This window comes from Ahaetulla prasina, chromosome 16 (genome assembly GCF_028640845.1).
Source record: "Ahaetulla prasina isolate Xishuangbanna chromosome 16, ASM2864084v1, whole genome shotgun sequence".
NCBI classification, from domain to species: domain Eukaryota; kingdom Metazoa; phylum Chordata; class Lepidosauria; order Squamata; family Colubridae; genus Ahaetulla; species Ahaetulla prasina.
This window is the reverse complement of record NC_080554.1, coordinates 7,687,719-7,702,750: the sequence shown is the minus strand read 5'-3', so window position 1 is coordinate 7,702,750 and position 15,032 is coordinate 7,687,719. Positions and strand designations below refer to the sequence as shown.

Genomic DNA, 15,032 nt, shown 5'->3' with positions numbered 1-15,032 from the left:
AAAGGTAATGCTTTAAAGCTTAAAACCATCAAAAGAAGTTTTAAAGCATCCCAGAAACAAAGTGGAAAAGCAAAAGAATAAAACTCATTCGCAAGGCAAGAAACCAGATTTTTTGGGGGGGGGGGAATTAAAAGTAGATTTTGACACTTATGCGGAGGAAAATGGGGAACCTGAGGCCATAATATTCAAGGAAAATTTCTGAAAATCTCCTCCGTCCATCCATCCTACTTTCCTCCTTGAGTCTCAGACGTCCCAATTCTCTTTTTCAGAACCATCCTCAGACGGGCCAGACTTCCTTCTCCTCCCATTTTTCTTTTCGTTTACCGAGAATAAATATATATATATATACACAATATATTTATTCTTGGTAAACAAGGCTTCGTGCTTGTGCGAGCAAAGCGTGGTCGGAGCTGCCATCTCTCTATAAATACTGGTGGGGTGTGTGTGGAGTGTTGGCTTTGTTGCTGTAAGCAGGTTGGTTGGTTGTGTGGTTGCATCTTGATTGGTAGGTGGAGTGGGTGTTTTCAGATTAGTCGGCTGTTTAGTCAGCATCCTGTGTGGGTGTGGTCCTAGTTATGTGCCCATTAGTCTTTTGTGTTGTAACGGCCTGGTTAATGGGCTGTGTGGAAACATCCTGAGTTCTGGGAATGTGACCTCCTGAGTCTTATGTTTATCACTCAATCAATCACTCAATCAATCGATTTTTATCCGGTCAGTCATAGTCCAGCAACTAATTCTTGATTTCTCATCCCACACTTGATTTCATGGCACAAGAGCTTTCCACAACAGCTGAGGCTCCCTGTTCTCCATCCTCTTCACTTGGGCTTCTTGGAAACAAAACTCCTTCTGGGACATAACCTTTGAGTAAAAACCTACAACAGAGATTGCATTGCAATTTCATGTCTCTGGGAGGTCCTTGGTTCCTCTTGCAGAAGACCGGCAAGGAGGACCATCCATGATATTAAAAAAAAAAAATGCTCAAGAGGCCCTTCCAAATCCAGAACGGGAGTTGCAGGGAGAAGGAAAACAACCTTGAGATCTTTCTGTCTGCTTTTGAGCTGCTTTTTGAGTCTTCTTGGACTCCTCTGAATGCTCTTTCCCTGTGCCAACTCCTCTGCTTTCTTCGGTCTGACTCACCCAGCAGGTCCACCACAGTCCAGCATGGATGATCTCATGTTTCTTTCGGCAGGGTGATGAACTGTGACATTAAGAAACAGTGGCTGGTCTGACATTGAGGATTGAATTTTAGAGTGAGTCATTCCCGACTCTGGCCCCAACATGCAGCTCACTGACGGAGGATCGGTGTTATTCACAGCCCACTGATTCAGCGTTCAGAATCGCCTTGTCCTTCAACCAGGATAGTATAAGGTCTCCTGTTCTTGGAGGAGGAGGAGGAGGAGGAGGAGGAGGAGGAGGAGGAGGAGGAGGGTGATAATGGTTTAGGATCAATTCAAACTTTATCAGACAATCTCCTTCTCCTTCTCCTTCAACCAGGATAGTATAAGGTCTCCTGTCTTGGAGGAGGAGGAGGAGGAGGAGGAGGAGGAGGAGGAGGAGGAGGAGGAGGAGGAGGAGGGTGATAATGGTTTAGGATCAATTCAAACTTTATCAGACAATCTCCTTCTCCTTCAACCACGAAGTGTAAGGTCTCCTGTCTTGGAGGAGGAGGAGGAGGAGGAGGAGGGGGAGGGGGAGGAGGAGAAGAGGAGGAGGGGGAGGGGGAGGAGGAGGAGGAGGGAGAGAAGGAGAAAGAGGAGGAGGAGGAGGAGGAGGAGGAGGAGGAGGAGGAGGAGGAGGAGGAGTGTTGTTTCTTGTCTTGCCTTCTGGTGCAGACTGAACAGACATTTGTCTACAATTGTATAGGGTCTCCTGCTTAAGCAGGGGGTTGGACTAGAAGACCTCCAAGGTCCCTTCCAATTCTATTAGTCTTCAGGCACCTCAAAGCATCACATTCCAGTTGACAAAACAACCCCCCTGCTTGAGAACCTACCTTTCAGCTGCGCCGGAGGCTTGCAGGTAAAGGAGCATTTCTTGCCAAAAGTGGTCCCTTCGCTGCAGTTAAAAGTAGCAGGGTAGACATGGTGCTGGTCTGGAATTCCGCAGTCAATGGGCTCACAGGAAACCTGTTTGTTCCATTCCCCATTCAGGCACGTCATGGTGGTGCTTGACTCCCACTGAAAGAAGGGAAACAGGGTTCGTTAAGTCAGGACTTGAGCGATCTCACGGCACCGACTTGTATCCTGGCTTCTCTTCTGATTTTTTTCCCCCCTGGCCAAATGGAAGCGTGTCCAAATTCCCCTTTCACAAAGGATGGGGGAGCTCTTAGTGGACCATGGGGGGCTTCCAAAGAATGTGCTGTAGATGTAGGAAGCAAGAACTAGACCCCCATCCCTGCATTGGATGCATTCTGATGGATGGATGGATGGATGGATGGATGGATGGATGGATGGATGGATGGACAATAGATAGATGTAGATGATAGATGATGATAAATGGATGGATGGATGGATGGATGGATGTATATATATATATAGATGATAGATAGATAGATGTAGATGATAGATGAATAGATGATAGATAGATGTAGATGATGATGATAGATAGATAGATAGATAGATAGATAGATAGATAGATAGATAGATAGATAGATAGATAGATATAATAGATGATAGATAGATAGATAGATAGATATAATAGATGATAGATAGATAGATAGATAGATAGATAGATAGATAGATAGATAGATAGATAGATAGATAGATAGATAGATATAATAGATGATAGATAGATAGATAGATAGATAGATAGATAGATAGATAGATAGATAGATAGATAGATAGATAGATAGATAGATAGATAGTCAGACTGACAGATGATGGATGGAGATAGAGACAGAGATAGAGGTGTGTGTGTATATATAAATGTACACAAACAAATATGCATATGTATGTATAGAATATAGAATAATACAGTTGGAAGGGATCTTGGAGGTCTTCTAGTCCAACCCCCTGCTTGAGCAGGAGACTCATTCAGGACAAATTCCAAGCTCTTCTTGAAAGCCTCCTGTGTTGGAGCATCCACAACTCCTGGAGGCAGAAAAAGTGACAATAAAGGTTATCTTATCTTATCTTATCTTATCTTATCTTATCTTATCTTATCTTATCTTATCTTATCTTATCTTATCTTATCTTATCTTACCTTACCTTACCTTACCTTTCCTTATTTCTTATCTCTTATCTTATCTCTTAGTTTAGCTTAGTTTAGCTTCTCATCTATATTTCCTTTCCTTTCCTTTCCTTTCCTTTCCTTTCCTTTCCTTTCCTTTCCTTTCCTAACACCATTGTTAAATGAACTTGGCTTCCCCACGGACTTTGCTTGTCAGAAGGTCATAAAAGGGGATCATGTGGCCCCTAGACACTGCCATTGTCATAAATATGAGCCTGTTGCCAAGCATCCAAATTTTGATCATGTGACCATGGGGATGCTACAATGGTTGTAAGTGTGAGAAATGGTAATAAGTCACTTTTCCAGTGCCACTGTAGAGTTCTAGAGTCCCAGAAGAACTGTCGAGGCTATGCTGGGCACTCCTGACCTGGAGTGACACATGGGAACATTTGCTGAGATGTTTTCCAACCTCCAACTCTAAGTGTGATAGGGCATCACTGCCATCTTGGAGCTACAATGGAGCTGTGGTCCAATTGAGCAGGGTCTATGATGATTCGCCATAGCCAACTCACCACAGTCAACTCACCATGGCCAACTTGCCACACCCAACTCACCATGGCCAACTCTCCATGACCAGTTGACCATGACCAACTCCACAACCAACTCTCCATGACCAACTGACCACAGCCAACTGACTACAGCCAACTGACCATGGCCTACTCTCCATGACCAATTGACCATGGCCAACTCACCACGGCCAACTCTCCATGACCAATTGACCATGACCAACTCCACAACCAACTCTCCATGACCAACTGACCACAGCCAACTGACTACAGCCAACTGACCATGGCCTACTCTCCATGACCAATTGACCATGGCCAACTCCACAACCAACTCTCCATGACCAACTGACCACAGCCAACTGACTACAGCCAACTCACCATGGCCAACTGACCATGGCCTACTCTCCATGACCAATTGACCATGGCCAACTCACCACGGCCAACTCTCCATGACCAATTGACCATGACCAACTCCACAACCAACTCTCCATGACCAACTGACCACAGCCAACTGACCACAGCCAACTCACCATGGTCAACTCACCAAGGCCAACTCACCAAGCCCACTTGCCATAGCCAACTCATCGCAGGACAAGAGTTACACTAATATCCAAGAAATAGTGGAATAGAATCATTAAAGAAAGAATCGAATCGAATCGAATCGAATCGAATCGAATCGAATCGAATCGAATCGAATCGAATCGAATAGAATAGAATAGAATAGAATTTTATTGGCCAAGTGTGATTGGACACACAAGGAATTTGTTTTGGTGCATATGCTCTCAGTGTACATAAAAGAAAAGAAAAAGAAAAAAAATACCTTCATCAAAGGTACAACATTTACAACACAAATGATGGTCATAGGTTGCAAAAGTGTGAAAGGATGAAAAAGGAGAGACAGGATGACATGGGAATGACAAAAATTCAAATATTTTTATTTAATAATTTCAAATAATTAAACGGAATTCTTAAACTGTTCCACAGCGAGTTGGCCCATTCCAAACGGAGCAACCAGAGTAGGGCAGGGTGGTAAAATTAACCAAGCATCCCTATTTGCTTTGGAGACAAAACCCCTTGATCAAAACCAGGCGCATGAGTTGGCTCTTGGTTCTTAACATCAACACACACACACACAATTGCTCTGCTGGTGAAACCTATAAGCCGGCTGTATTTAGTTAGTGGACTCTCACATTCTCTGGACTCTTCAGCTTGGCTTCCGAGCCTTCCTTCCTTCCTTCCTTCCTTCCCTCCTTCCTTCCTTCCTTCCTTCCTTCCTTCCATCCATCCATCCATCCATCCATCCATCCATCCATCCATCTCAGCCTCCTTGCAGAACCAGCTTTCTGCTCTGCGGAAAGGGCACAGCCACAGGGGAGTTCTGCTATGGGGCTTAAGATGTGGAAATCCAAGCCATGGGGCAGAGCTGGGAGGGAATTGTGATCCTTTTTCGCGTGCCACTAAATTAAACAGTCTCTCTCTCTCCCTCTCCCTCTCTCTCTTTCTTCCCCGTCTCCATCCCTGCCCTTCTTTTTCTTCCTCCTTCTTCGTTCTTTCTCCCTCTTCCTTCCCTTTTCCCTCTCTTCCTTCCCTCTTCCTTTCTTCTCTTTCCCTTTTTTCCTTTTCTGTCTCCATTCCCTCTCTTTCTCTTTGCCCTCTCTCTCTCTCTTCCTTCCTTTCCTCTCTCTCCCTTCCCTCCCTCTTCTTTCCACTTCTCTCTCCTTCCTTCTCTCTCTCTCCCTTCCTTCTCTCTCCCTTTCCTTCTCTCTCTCTTCCTTCCTTTCCTCTCTCTCCCTCCTTCCTTTCCTCTCTCTTCTTTTCCACTTCTCTCTCCCTCTCTCCCTCTCTGTCTGTCTCTCAACCTTCCTTCTCTCTCTCTCCCCTCCCCTCTCTTCCTTCCCACCTGTCTTTTCCTCCTCCCTCTCTCCCTCTCTCCCTCCCTCTCTCTCTCTCTCTCTCTCTCTCTCTCATCCCTCACCGCAGAGCAAATCTCTCACATCATCCAACTTCAGGAAAAGACGTTTGCAAACCATAAGCAATGGAAAACCTCCAGTGCAGTCCACGGGTATGCTGATAGCACAGAGTCGGTGCCAAATTAAGATTGGCGCGTGCACACAAACATCTTTGCAGCTTGCACACACAGACACACACACACACCGAGAAAATAATTGGGAGAAACTCTCCGGATTTTTCTTCTTTTTTTTCTCCTGAAAAACTCTGGATTCTCTTTGGCTGCAAAGAGCCCGCAAGAGAGAGAAATAAACAATTCAGGCTTGGGCGCGGTCTCTCTCTCTCTCCCTCTCTCTCTCTCTCTCTCTCTCTCTCTCTCTCTCTCTCTGTGTGTGTGTGTGTGTGTTTGTGTATTGGGGAGGGCAGGTTGGAGAAGGAAAAGAAAAAGCCAAGTTTCTCCTGGAAGAGAAAGAAGCTAGTCAGTGCTGGGGCCGTCGTAGGGTAAAAACCTCCCGCAACAGAGGCCCAGATGGTTGAACTCGGCTCTCCTAAATTGAGAAAACTCAACATATCTTCCCCGTTTCTTATGGGAAGACACCATGCTCCTGACTTTCCGCCCCCCCAACCCCCCAGACAAACTGGGTCTCTGCTAGCTGCCAAAAGAAAGTACCCTAGTTTGGATGGTGATAGCAGGGGTCAAAGACACCCGCCAGACTCTCTTCCCCGGAAGACATCATAACAAACAGCCTCTTGGTGTTTTTTGAGGGATGGAAATTTCATGTCCCCCTGATTCTCCTCCTCCTACATTTATTTCTCCTCTCTCTCTCTCTCTCTCTCTGTGTGTGTGTTTGTGTGTGTTTTAGGATTTATTTATTTGCGATGCTGCTCATTGCAAGAAGGGGAGGGACAACTCTGCTCGAATCACTTGGCATTCTCTTGGCATCTGCCGGTGAGGTCAGGAATATGAAGAAGAGGTTGCAGGCATTGGGGCTTTCTAGTGTCGAGAAAAGAAGGAGCCTGGGGAGGTGGGGGGGGGGGGCGGGGACGGGACACGATAGCTGTTTTCCAATATTTGGAATATTGGAACATGGTGGAATATTGGAAATATATGAGCCACGGTGGCGCAGTGGTGAGAATGCAGTACTGCAGGCTACTTCTGCTGACCGCCGGCTGCCTGCAATTTGGCAGTTCAAATCCCACCGGGCTCCAGGTTGACTCGGCCTTCCATCCTTCTCGAGGTGGGTAAAATGAGGAGCCAGATTGTTGGGGGCAAGAGGCTGACTCTGTAAACTGCTTAGAGTGGGCTGTAAAAGCACAGTGAAGCGGTATATAAGTCTAAGTGCTATTGCTATTTGTCTCTATGTCTGTCCGTCTATTATCTCTCTCCTCCTCTCCTCTCCTCTCTCTCTCTCTCTCTCTCTCTCTCTCATCCCTCACCGCAGAGCAAATCTCTCACATCATCCAACTTCAGGAAAAGACGTTTGCAAACCATAAGCAATGGAAAACCTCCAGTGCAGTCCACGGGTATGCTGATAGCACAGAGTCGGTGCCAAATTAAGATTGGCGCGTGCACACAAACATCTTTGCAGCTTGCACACACAGACACACACACACACACCGAGAAAATAATTGGGAGAAACTCTCCGGATTTTTCTTTTTTTTTTTTCTCCTGAAAAACTCTGGATTCTCTTTGGCTGCAAAGAGCCCGCAAGAGAGAGAAATAAACAATTCAGGCTTGGGCGCGGTGTCTCTCTCTCTCTCTCTCTCTCTCTCTCTCTCTCTCTGTGTGTGTGTGTCTGTGTGTGTGTGTGTGTGTGTTTGTGTATTGGGGAGGGCAGGTTGGAGAAGGAAAAGAAAAAGCCAAGTTTCTCCTGGAAGAGAAAGAAGCTAGTCAGTGCTGGGGCCGTCGTAGGGTAAAAACCTCCCGCAACAGAGGCCCAGATGGTTGAACTCGGCTCTCCTAAATTGAGAAAACTCAACATATCTTCCCCGTTTCTTATGGGAAGACACCATGCTCCTGACTTTCCGCCCCCCCACCCCCCCAGACAAATTGGGTCTCTGCTAGCTGCCAAAAGAAAGTACCCTAGTTTGGATGGTGATAGCAGGGGTCAAAGACACCCGCCAGACTCTCTTCCCCGGAAGACATCATAACAAACAGCCTCTTGGTGTTTTTTGAGGGATGGAAATTTCATGTCCCCCTGATTCTCCTCCTCCTACATTTATCTCTCTCTCTCTCTCTCTCTCTCTGTGTGTGTGTGTGTGTGTGTGTTTTAGGGTTTATTTATTTGCGATGCTGCTCGTTGCAAGAAGGGGAGGGACAACTCTGCTCGAATCACTTGGCATTCTCTTGGCATCTGCCGGTGAGGTGAGGAATATGAAGAAGAGGTTGCAGGCATTGGGGCTTTCTAGTGTCGAGAAAAGAAGGAGCCTGGGGAGGTGGGGGGGGGGGCGGGGACGGGACACGATAGCTGTTTTCCAATATTTGGAATATTGGAACATGGTGGAATATTGGAAATATATGAGCCACGGTGGCGCAGTGGTGAGAATGCAGTACTGCAGGCTACTTCTGCTGACCGCCGGCTGCCTGCAATTTGGCAGTTCAAATCCCACCGGGCTCCAGGTTGACTCGGCCTTCCATCCTTCTCGAGGTGGGTAAAATGAGGAGCCAGATTGTTGGGGGCAAGAGGCTGACTCTGTAAACTGCTTAGAGTGGGCTGTAAAAGCACAGTGAAGCGGTATATAAGTGCTATTGCTATTTGTCTCTATGTCTGTCCGTCTATTATCTCTCTCCTCCCCCTCCCTCTCCCTCTTCCTCTCCCTCTCCCTCTCTATCCCATCCATCCATCTATATCTATCTAAGAGCCATGGTGGCACAGTGATTAAAATGCAGTATTGCAGGCTAACTCTGCCCACTGCCAGCAGTTTGATCCTGACCGACTCAAGGTTGACTCAGCCTTCCATCCTTCCAAAGTCAGTAAAATGAAGACCCAGATTGTTGCAGGGCAATAGGTTGACTCTGTAAACCACTTAGAGAGGGCTGTAAATGTTGTACCTTGATGAATGTATCTTTTCTTTTATGTACACTAAGAGCCTATGCACCAAAGACAAATTCCTTGTGTGTCCAATCACACTTGGCCAATAAAAAATTCAATTCAATTCAATTCAATTCTATTCTATTCTATTCTATTCTATTCTATTCTATTCTATTCTATTTTATTCTACTCTACCCTACCCTACCCTACCCTACCCTACCCTACTCTACTCTACTCTATTCTATTCTATTCTATTCTATTCTATTCTATTCTATTCTATTCTATTCTATTCTATTCTATTCTAAAAGCACTGTGAAGTGGTATATAAGTGCTATTTGAGGGGCTGCCACAAAGAAGAGTGGGGTCAACTAATTTTCCAAAGGCAGGACAAGAAGCAACGGATGGAAACTAATCAAGGAGAGAAGACTTGAGGAGTAACTTCCTAACAATGAGGACAATTAACCAGTGGGGCGGCTTGCCTTCAGAAGTTGTGGGTGCTCCATCACTTTTAAGAAGAGACTGGATAGCCATTGGTTTGAAATGGTGCAGGGGTCTCCTGCTTCAGCTGGGGGTTGGGCTAGAAGACCTCCAAGCATCCTTCCAACCATTTCATTCTATGTTTTGTGTTCTCACTGCTGCCTCCGTGCAATCCCATAGCCAAGAAAGACCTCGGCCTGTTTAAGCATCTCTTAAAGCAGCGGTTCTCAACCTGTGGGTCGCGACCCCGTTGGGGGTCGAATGACGATTTGCCAGGGGTCGCCTAAGACCATCGGAAATATGGGAAGTATACTTGCGAGTCGAAGAATTGCGCTCCAATGATTGACTCCACAAGCCAGCTGCAGGCTCTTCAAATCGCTAGCCAAATTCGGCTTCAGGTGCGATGATGAATTAAAAAAGAGAGAAATCTTTGCTCTGATGTCTCCCTCTCAAGCCAGCTGCAATCACTCCCAATCGCTAGCCTAATCTGGCTTCAGGTGCGATAAACTTAATAGGGGAGGAGTCTCTGCTTTAATGCCTCCGTCCTCAAGGCAATCGCAAGCAGTTCAGATTGCTAGCCAATACGGCTTCAGGCGCGATAAATTCAAAACGGAAATAATTTTACGGTTGGGGTCGCCACATCGTGGGGAATTGTATTAAAGGGGTCGCAGCACTATGAAGGTTGAGAACCACTGTCTTAAAGCATCTCTCAGTTCCACCAACCTGGCTCTGGGGCAGATTGTCAGTTCTGTGAACGTGGAGGACATGACCGGTTCGGCAGGTAACGTTACACTGGGCGCCATTGTAGTGCCCTCCATCGGTGAAAGTCAGCACGGCGTTCTCAATGTCCAACTCTTGGCAATCCATGGTCTTGCAAGAATGGGGGACACAGCTGTTCAAAGGGGGGAAAGGGAAAAGTCTCAGTTAGAGGAGGATAATCAGACTTCCAAGGTAGGGTATAGCTGGTAGGGCAGTAATATCCCAAAGAGCACTGGGATTTCGCCTAAATGTGATTTTCTTCTTCTGATTTTTTTTTCCCGTGTCCTAAATTTTTTTTTCTTCATACTTCATGTTTAGGATGAGTTAAAATGTCCTTCCTTCCTTCCTTCCTCCCTCCCTCCCTCCCTCCCTCCCTCCCCCTTCCATTCCTCCTTCCAAGTCCTTCCTTCCCTCTTTCCTTTCTTCCTTCCTTCTCTTCCCTTTTCTTCCCCTTCCTTTCTCCTCCCTCTCCTTCCTTCCTTCCTTCCTTCCTTCCTTCCCCTTCCATTCCTCCTTCCAAGTCCTTCCTTCCTTCTCTTTCCTTTCCCTTCCTTTCTCCTCCCTCCCTCTCCTTCCTCCCTCCCTCCTTCCCTCCCTTCCCCTTCACTTTCTTCCTCTGAGCTTCCTTCCTTCCTTCCTTCTTCCCTTCCTCCCTCTCTCTCTCCCAAGACAAAGCAGAAAAGCTGTCTTCACACATGCAATGCGTGTTCACTCAATTTCTGGCTTGCTTAATCCTAAGGACTAGCCTCTTGAAATCTGATGATGAAAGAACCACCTCAAATTGCAGGAGATGTTCAAGAAATGGTTCCTTAATTGGTTCAAGGCCACAACACTTATGCCAAGGTGCATCTGGGTTTTAAAAACCACATCAAGAAAAAAAAAACATTCAGGGATTGGGGGAAAAACTGAATTAAAGAGAGGCATTTTGAATGTGCTGGGAATTCCCCCTGTCGGTGGCCCATGGTCAAGCTCAGAAATGAAATATCTTCTCATAAAGTATATTCTCTCTCTCTCTCTCTGACTCTCTGTCTGTCTGTCTGTCTCTCTGTCTCTCTCTGTCGCTCTCTCTTTCTGTCTGTCTGTCTGTCTCTCTCTGTGTCTCTCTCTCTCTGACTCTCTGTCTGTCTGTCTCTGTCTCTGTCTCTCTCTCTTTCTCTCTCTCTCTCTCTGTCTCTGTCTGTCTCTCTCTCTCTGACTCTCTGTCTTTCTTTCTGTCTGTCTGTCTCTCTCTCTCTCTCTGTCTCTCTCTCTCTCTCTCTCTCTCTGTTTTTTTGTGTGTGTGTGTGTCTCTCTGACTCTCTCTCTCTGTCTGCCTGTCTCTCTCCTTCTGTCTCTCTCTGACTCTGTCTTTCTTTCTATCTGTCTGTCTGTCTCTCTGTCTCTGTCTCTGTCTCTCTCTCTGTCTGTGTGTGTGTCTCTCTCTCTGACTCTCTCTCTCTCTCTCTCTGTCTGCCTCTCTCTCTCTCTGTGTGTCTCTCTCTCTCTCTGACTCTCTCTCTCTGCCTCTCTCTCTCTCTCTGTGTCTCTCTCTCTGACTCTCTCTCTCTCTCTGTCTGCCTGTCTCTCTCTTTGTCTCTCTCTCTCTCTTTGACTCTCTGTCTTTCTATCTGTCTGTCTGTCTTTCTCTCTCTCTCTCTGTGTCTCTCTCTGACTCTCTGTCTGTCTGTCTCTCTCTCTCTCTTTCTGTCTCTCTCTCTGACTCTCTGTCTTTCTGTCTGTCTGTCTGTCTCTCTCTCTCTCTTTCTGTCTCTCTCTCTGACTCTCTGTCTGTCTGTCTGTCTGTCTCTCTTTCTGTCTGTGTGTGTTTGTGTGAACTACCATCTGTGCTGCACAGCTGTATATTGAAGGGTGTGTGTGAGAGAAAACACACGGCCCATCCTGCAGAAGCTGCCTCTTGGCTGCTTCAACAAATGTATGAATGATAGAATACGGTTCAGAGGATCTGAGGAAACCAAAGCACACTACCATCAAGTATGCAATGCACACTCTGCACATAAAAGGAAAGGAAAACACATGCTATCTGGGCAGGGTATGGGGGTGGGGAAACAGTATGAAATTGAAACCGGGAATTCGGGACCTTCCAGTTCTTGGCCCATGTCAATTCTCTTGGTAGAAGCTGATAGAAGCGTGGTAAAAGTAAAGGTAAAGGTTCCCCTGCACATGCATGTTAGTCGTTCCCGACTCTAGGGGGCAGTGCTCATCTCCATTTCAAAGCCGAAGAGCCACAGCGCTGTCCGAAGACGTCTCCGTAGTCATGTGGCCGGCGTGACTCAATGCCAAAGGGGCACAGAACGCTGTTTCCTTCCCACCAATGGCGGTCCCTGTTTCTCTACTTGCATTTTTTACCTGCTTTCGAACTGCTAGGTTGGAAAAAGTCACGGGAGCTCACCCCCATTACGCGGCGCTAGGGATCCGAACTGCCGAACTGCCGACCTTTCGATTGACAAGCTCAGCATCTTAGCCACTGAGCCACCGCATTCCTTAGAAGGTTGGTATATGCTGTTAAACGTATGGAATAATCCACCTTCCTCAACCCTAGTTGTTTGGTGTGTCACCTGATTTGACCTCAAAATGCCTTCAAAAGCTCAGGAAGGGGATCCCAGGGTGATGAGATCCAGGTTCCTCAACCCTTGTTCTTCAAGGGACCACCTGAATCTGACCTCAAAATACCTTCAGAAGTTCAGGAAGGAGATCCCAGGGTGATGAGATCCAGGTTCCCCAACCCTTGTTCTTCAAGGGACCACCTGAATCTGACCTCAAAATACCTTCAGAAGTTCAGGAAGGGGATCCCAGGACGATGAGATCCAGGTTCCCCAACCCTCGTTCTTCAAGGGACCACCTGAATCTGACCTCAAAGTGCCTTCAGAACCTCAGGCGATGAGAGACACTAACCAGAATCCTTTCCAGAGAAGAAGAAGAAGACCTTCACCAGGCCAAAAAAAAGAAAAAGCAGAAGAGCTGGAAGAGTTCAGAGCAGCAGGCAAATCATTTAAGCTTCCTGTCCAGAGTAAAGTCCTACTGGGAAACCGCTCAACATGCCTTGGCGAAGACCGCAAGCTTTTTGATGCTGGAATTTGAATACGATCATTAGATTTATAACCCATCCGGAGCTTGCGAACACAAGCGAGGTGATAATATTTCCTCTTTTCCGGGTTCAAAAAGAAACCCCCGAGATGATTCTCAGGGGAAAAGGGGGCCCCCACCACATCAAGGTAAAAAAATCCCTGTTTTGCAAATCTCTCAATAGCAGCCATGGAGAAAGCCCCCCCGCCCCTCCCCGGAGCTCTCCAACCAGTATCCAGAACAGAGAAAGAGAAGGTTTCCTTTGCAAAAAAACACAATACAAAAAAAAAGAGTAATTGCTTCCCAGCAGGCCTTCAAATGTTGATTTTTACATATGGAAGAAGGAAGCGCCATCGCTAGATCACCAAAGGCTTTGGAACACACCTGGAAAGCCGCGGCAAATGATTTCAACAAATGAATTTGGTTGGGAAGAGACCACCCAGGTAACTGTTTCGAGTCAACCTCTCTTGAAAGAGGCAGGGATATCACAGAGAGCCAAGGTGGCGCAGTGGTTAGAGTGCAGTACTGCAGGCTACTTCTGCTGATCACCCACTTCGGCAGTTCAAATCTCATCGGTCTCAAGGTTGACTCGTCCTTCCATCCTTCTGAGGTGGGTAAAATGAGGACCCAGATTGTTGGGGGCAAGGAGGTGACTCTGTAAACTGCTTAGAGAGGGCTGGAAAGCACTCAAGTGGGATATAAGTCTGTGCTACTGCTATTGCTCTATCTTCCTGTCTGTCTGTCCATTACCAGTCTGTCTGTCTATCTCTCTATCTTTTTGTCTATCTATTCATCTATCCATCTACCCATCTATCTATCGAAGCCACGGTGGTGCAGTGGTAAGAATGCAGTATTGCCGGCTAACACTGCCCACTGCCAGCAGTTCGATCCTGACCGGCTCAAGGTTGACTCAGCCTTCCATCCTTCCGAGGTGAGTAAAATGAGGAGCCAGATTGTTGGGGGCAAGAGGCTGACTCTGTAAACTGCTCAGAGAGGGCTGTAAAGCACTGTGAAGCAGTATATAAGTCTAAGTGTTATTGCTGTAGCTGATCGGATGTTGCATTAGGAGCTGTGGTGGCGCAGTGGTTAGAATGCAGTATTGCAGGCTGACTCTGCTGACTGCCAGCAGTTCGATCCTGACCGGCTCAAGGTTGACTCAGCCTTCCGTCCTTCCGAGGTGAGTAAAATGAGGAGCCAGATTGTTGGGGACAACTCTGTAAACTGCTCAGAGAGGGCTGTAAAGCACTGTGAAGCAGTATATAAGTCTAAGTGTTATTGCTGTAGCTGATCGGATGTTGCATTAGGAGCTGTGGTGGCGCAGTGGTTAGAATGCAGAATTGCAGGCTGATTCTACCGACTGCCAGCAGTTCGATCCTGACCGGCTCAAGGTTGACTCAGCCTTCCGTCCTTCTGAGGTGGGTGAAATGAAGATCCCAAATTGTTGAGGGGGCAATAGGCCAACTCTGTAAACCGCTTAGAGAGGGCTGTAAAGCACTGTGAAGCGGTATATAAGTCAAAGTGCTCTTGCTCTTGCTATCAGTGAGCAAGGGAATAATGGGGTGAAATGCAGATTAAGATCCAAGGTGGAAATAAACCTAAACATTTGCACGGGGCCCTGCCCTGAGACATCTCTGCCCTTTTGCTGCAAAGAAAGAAACCTCCAACATGAGAAAAGCAAAACCAACTTTGGCACAGAGACGTTAGGGTTGAAGCAAGAGACCTGGCTCCGAATCGCCCCAAAGGGGGTGAGTAAATTCGGAGACCTCCCATTAGCCAGATCTGGTTTCAAACCCAAGGGCCTCTGTGTGGATGCTGGGGCCAAGCCCCACGGCGGGAAGCTGGCAGAGCTAGAAAAAAAGACTTCCTGGAATCACGGGAGAGAAAGCGTTGCTGAAAAACCCACTTGGGGTGGGGGGGATGTTCTGATGCAAGATAGACAAATAGACGGACAGACCCCAGAGCTTCTGGGCACTTTTCCTTCCAAAGGAAAATCGCAATTGTCTCCTCGCAGGCTGAACTTTCC

General features: G+C 46.9%; 1 protein-coding gene across 1 annotated transcript in view; it reads right to left on the bottom strand.

Moving 5' to 3' along the window:
- Nucleotides 1-15,032, bottom strand: part of PAPPA (pappalysin 1) — a 191,968-nt gene that overhangs the window by 43,784 nt on the left and 133,152 nt on the right. Inside the window, exons 14-15 of the mRNA XM_058159425.1 lie at nt 9,911-10,079; nt 1,991-2,174 (exon numbers count right to left, since the gene is read on the bottom strand). Coding sequence (XP_058015408.1) covers nt 1,991-2,174; nt 9,911-10,079 — 353 coding nt within the window. The remainder of the gene's footprint in view (nt 1-1,990; nt 2,175-9,910; nt 10,080-15,032) is intronic.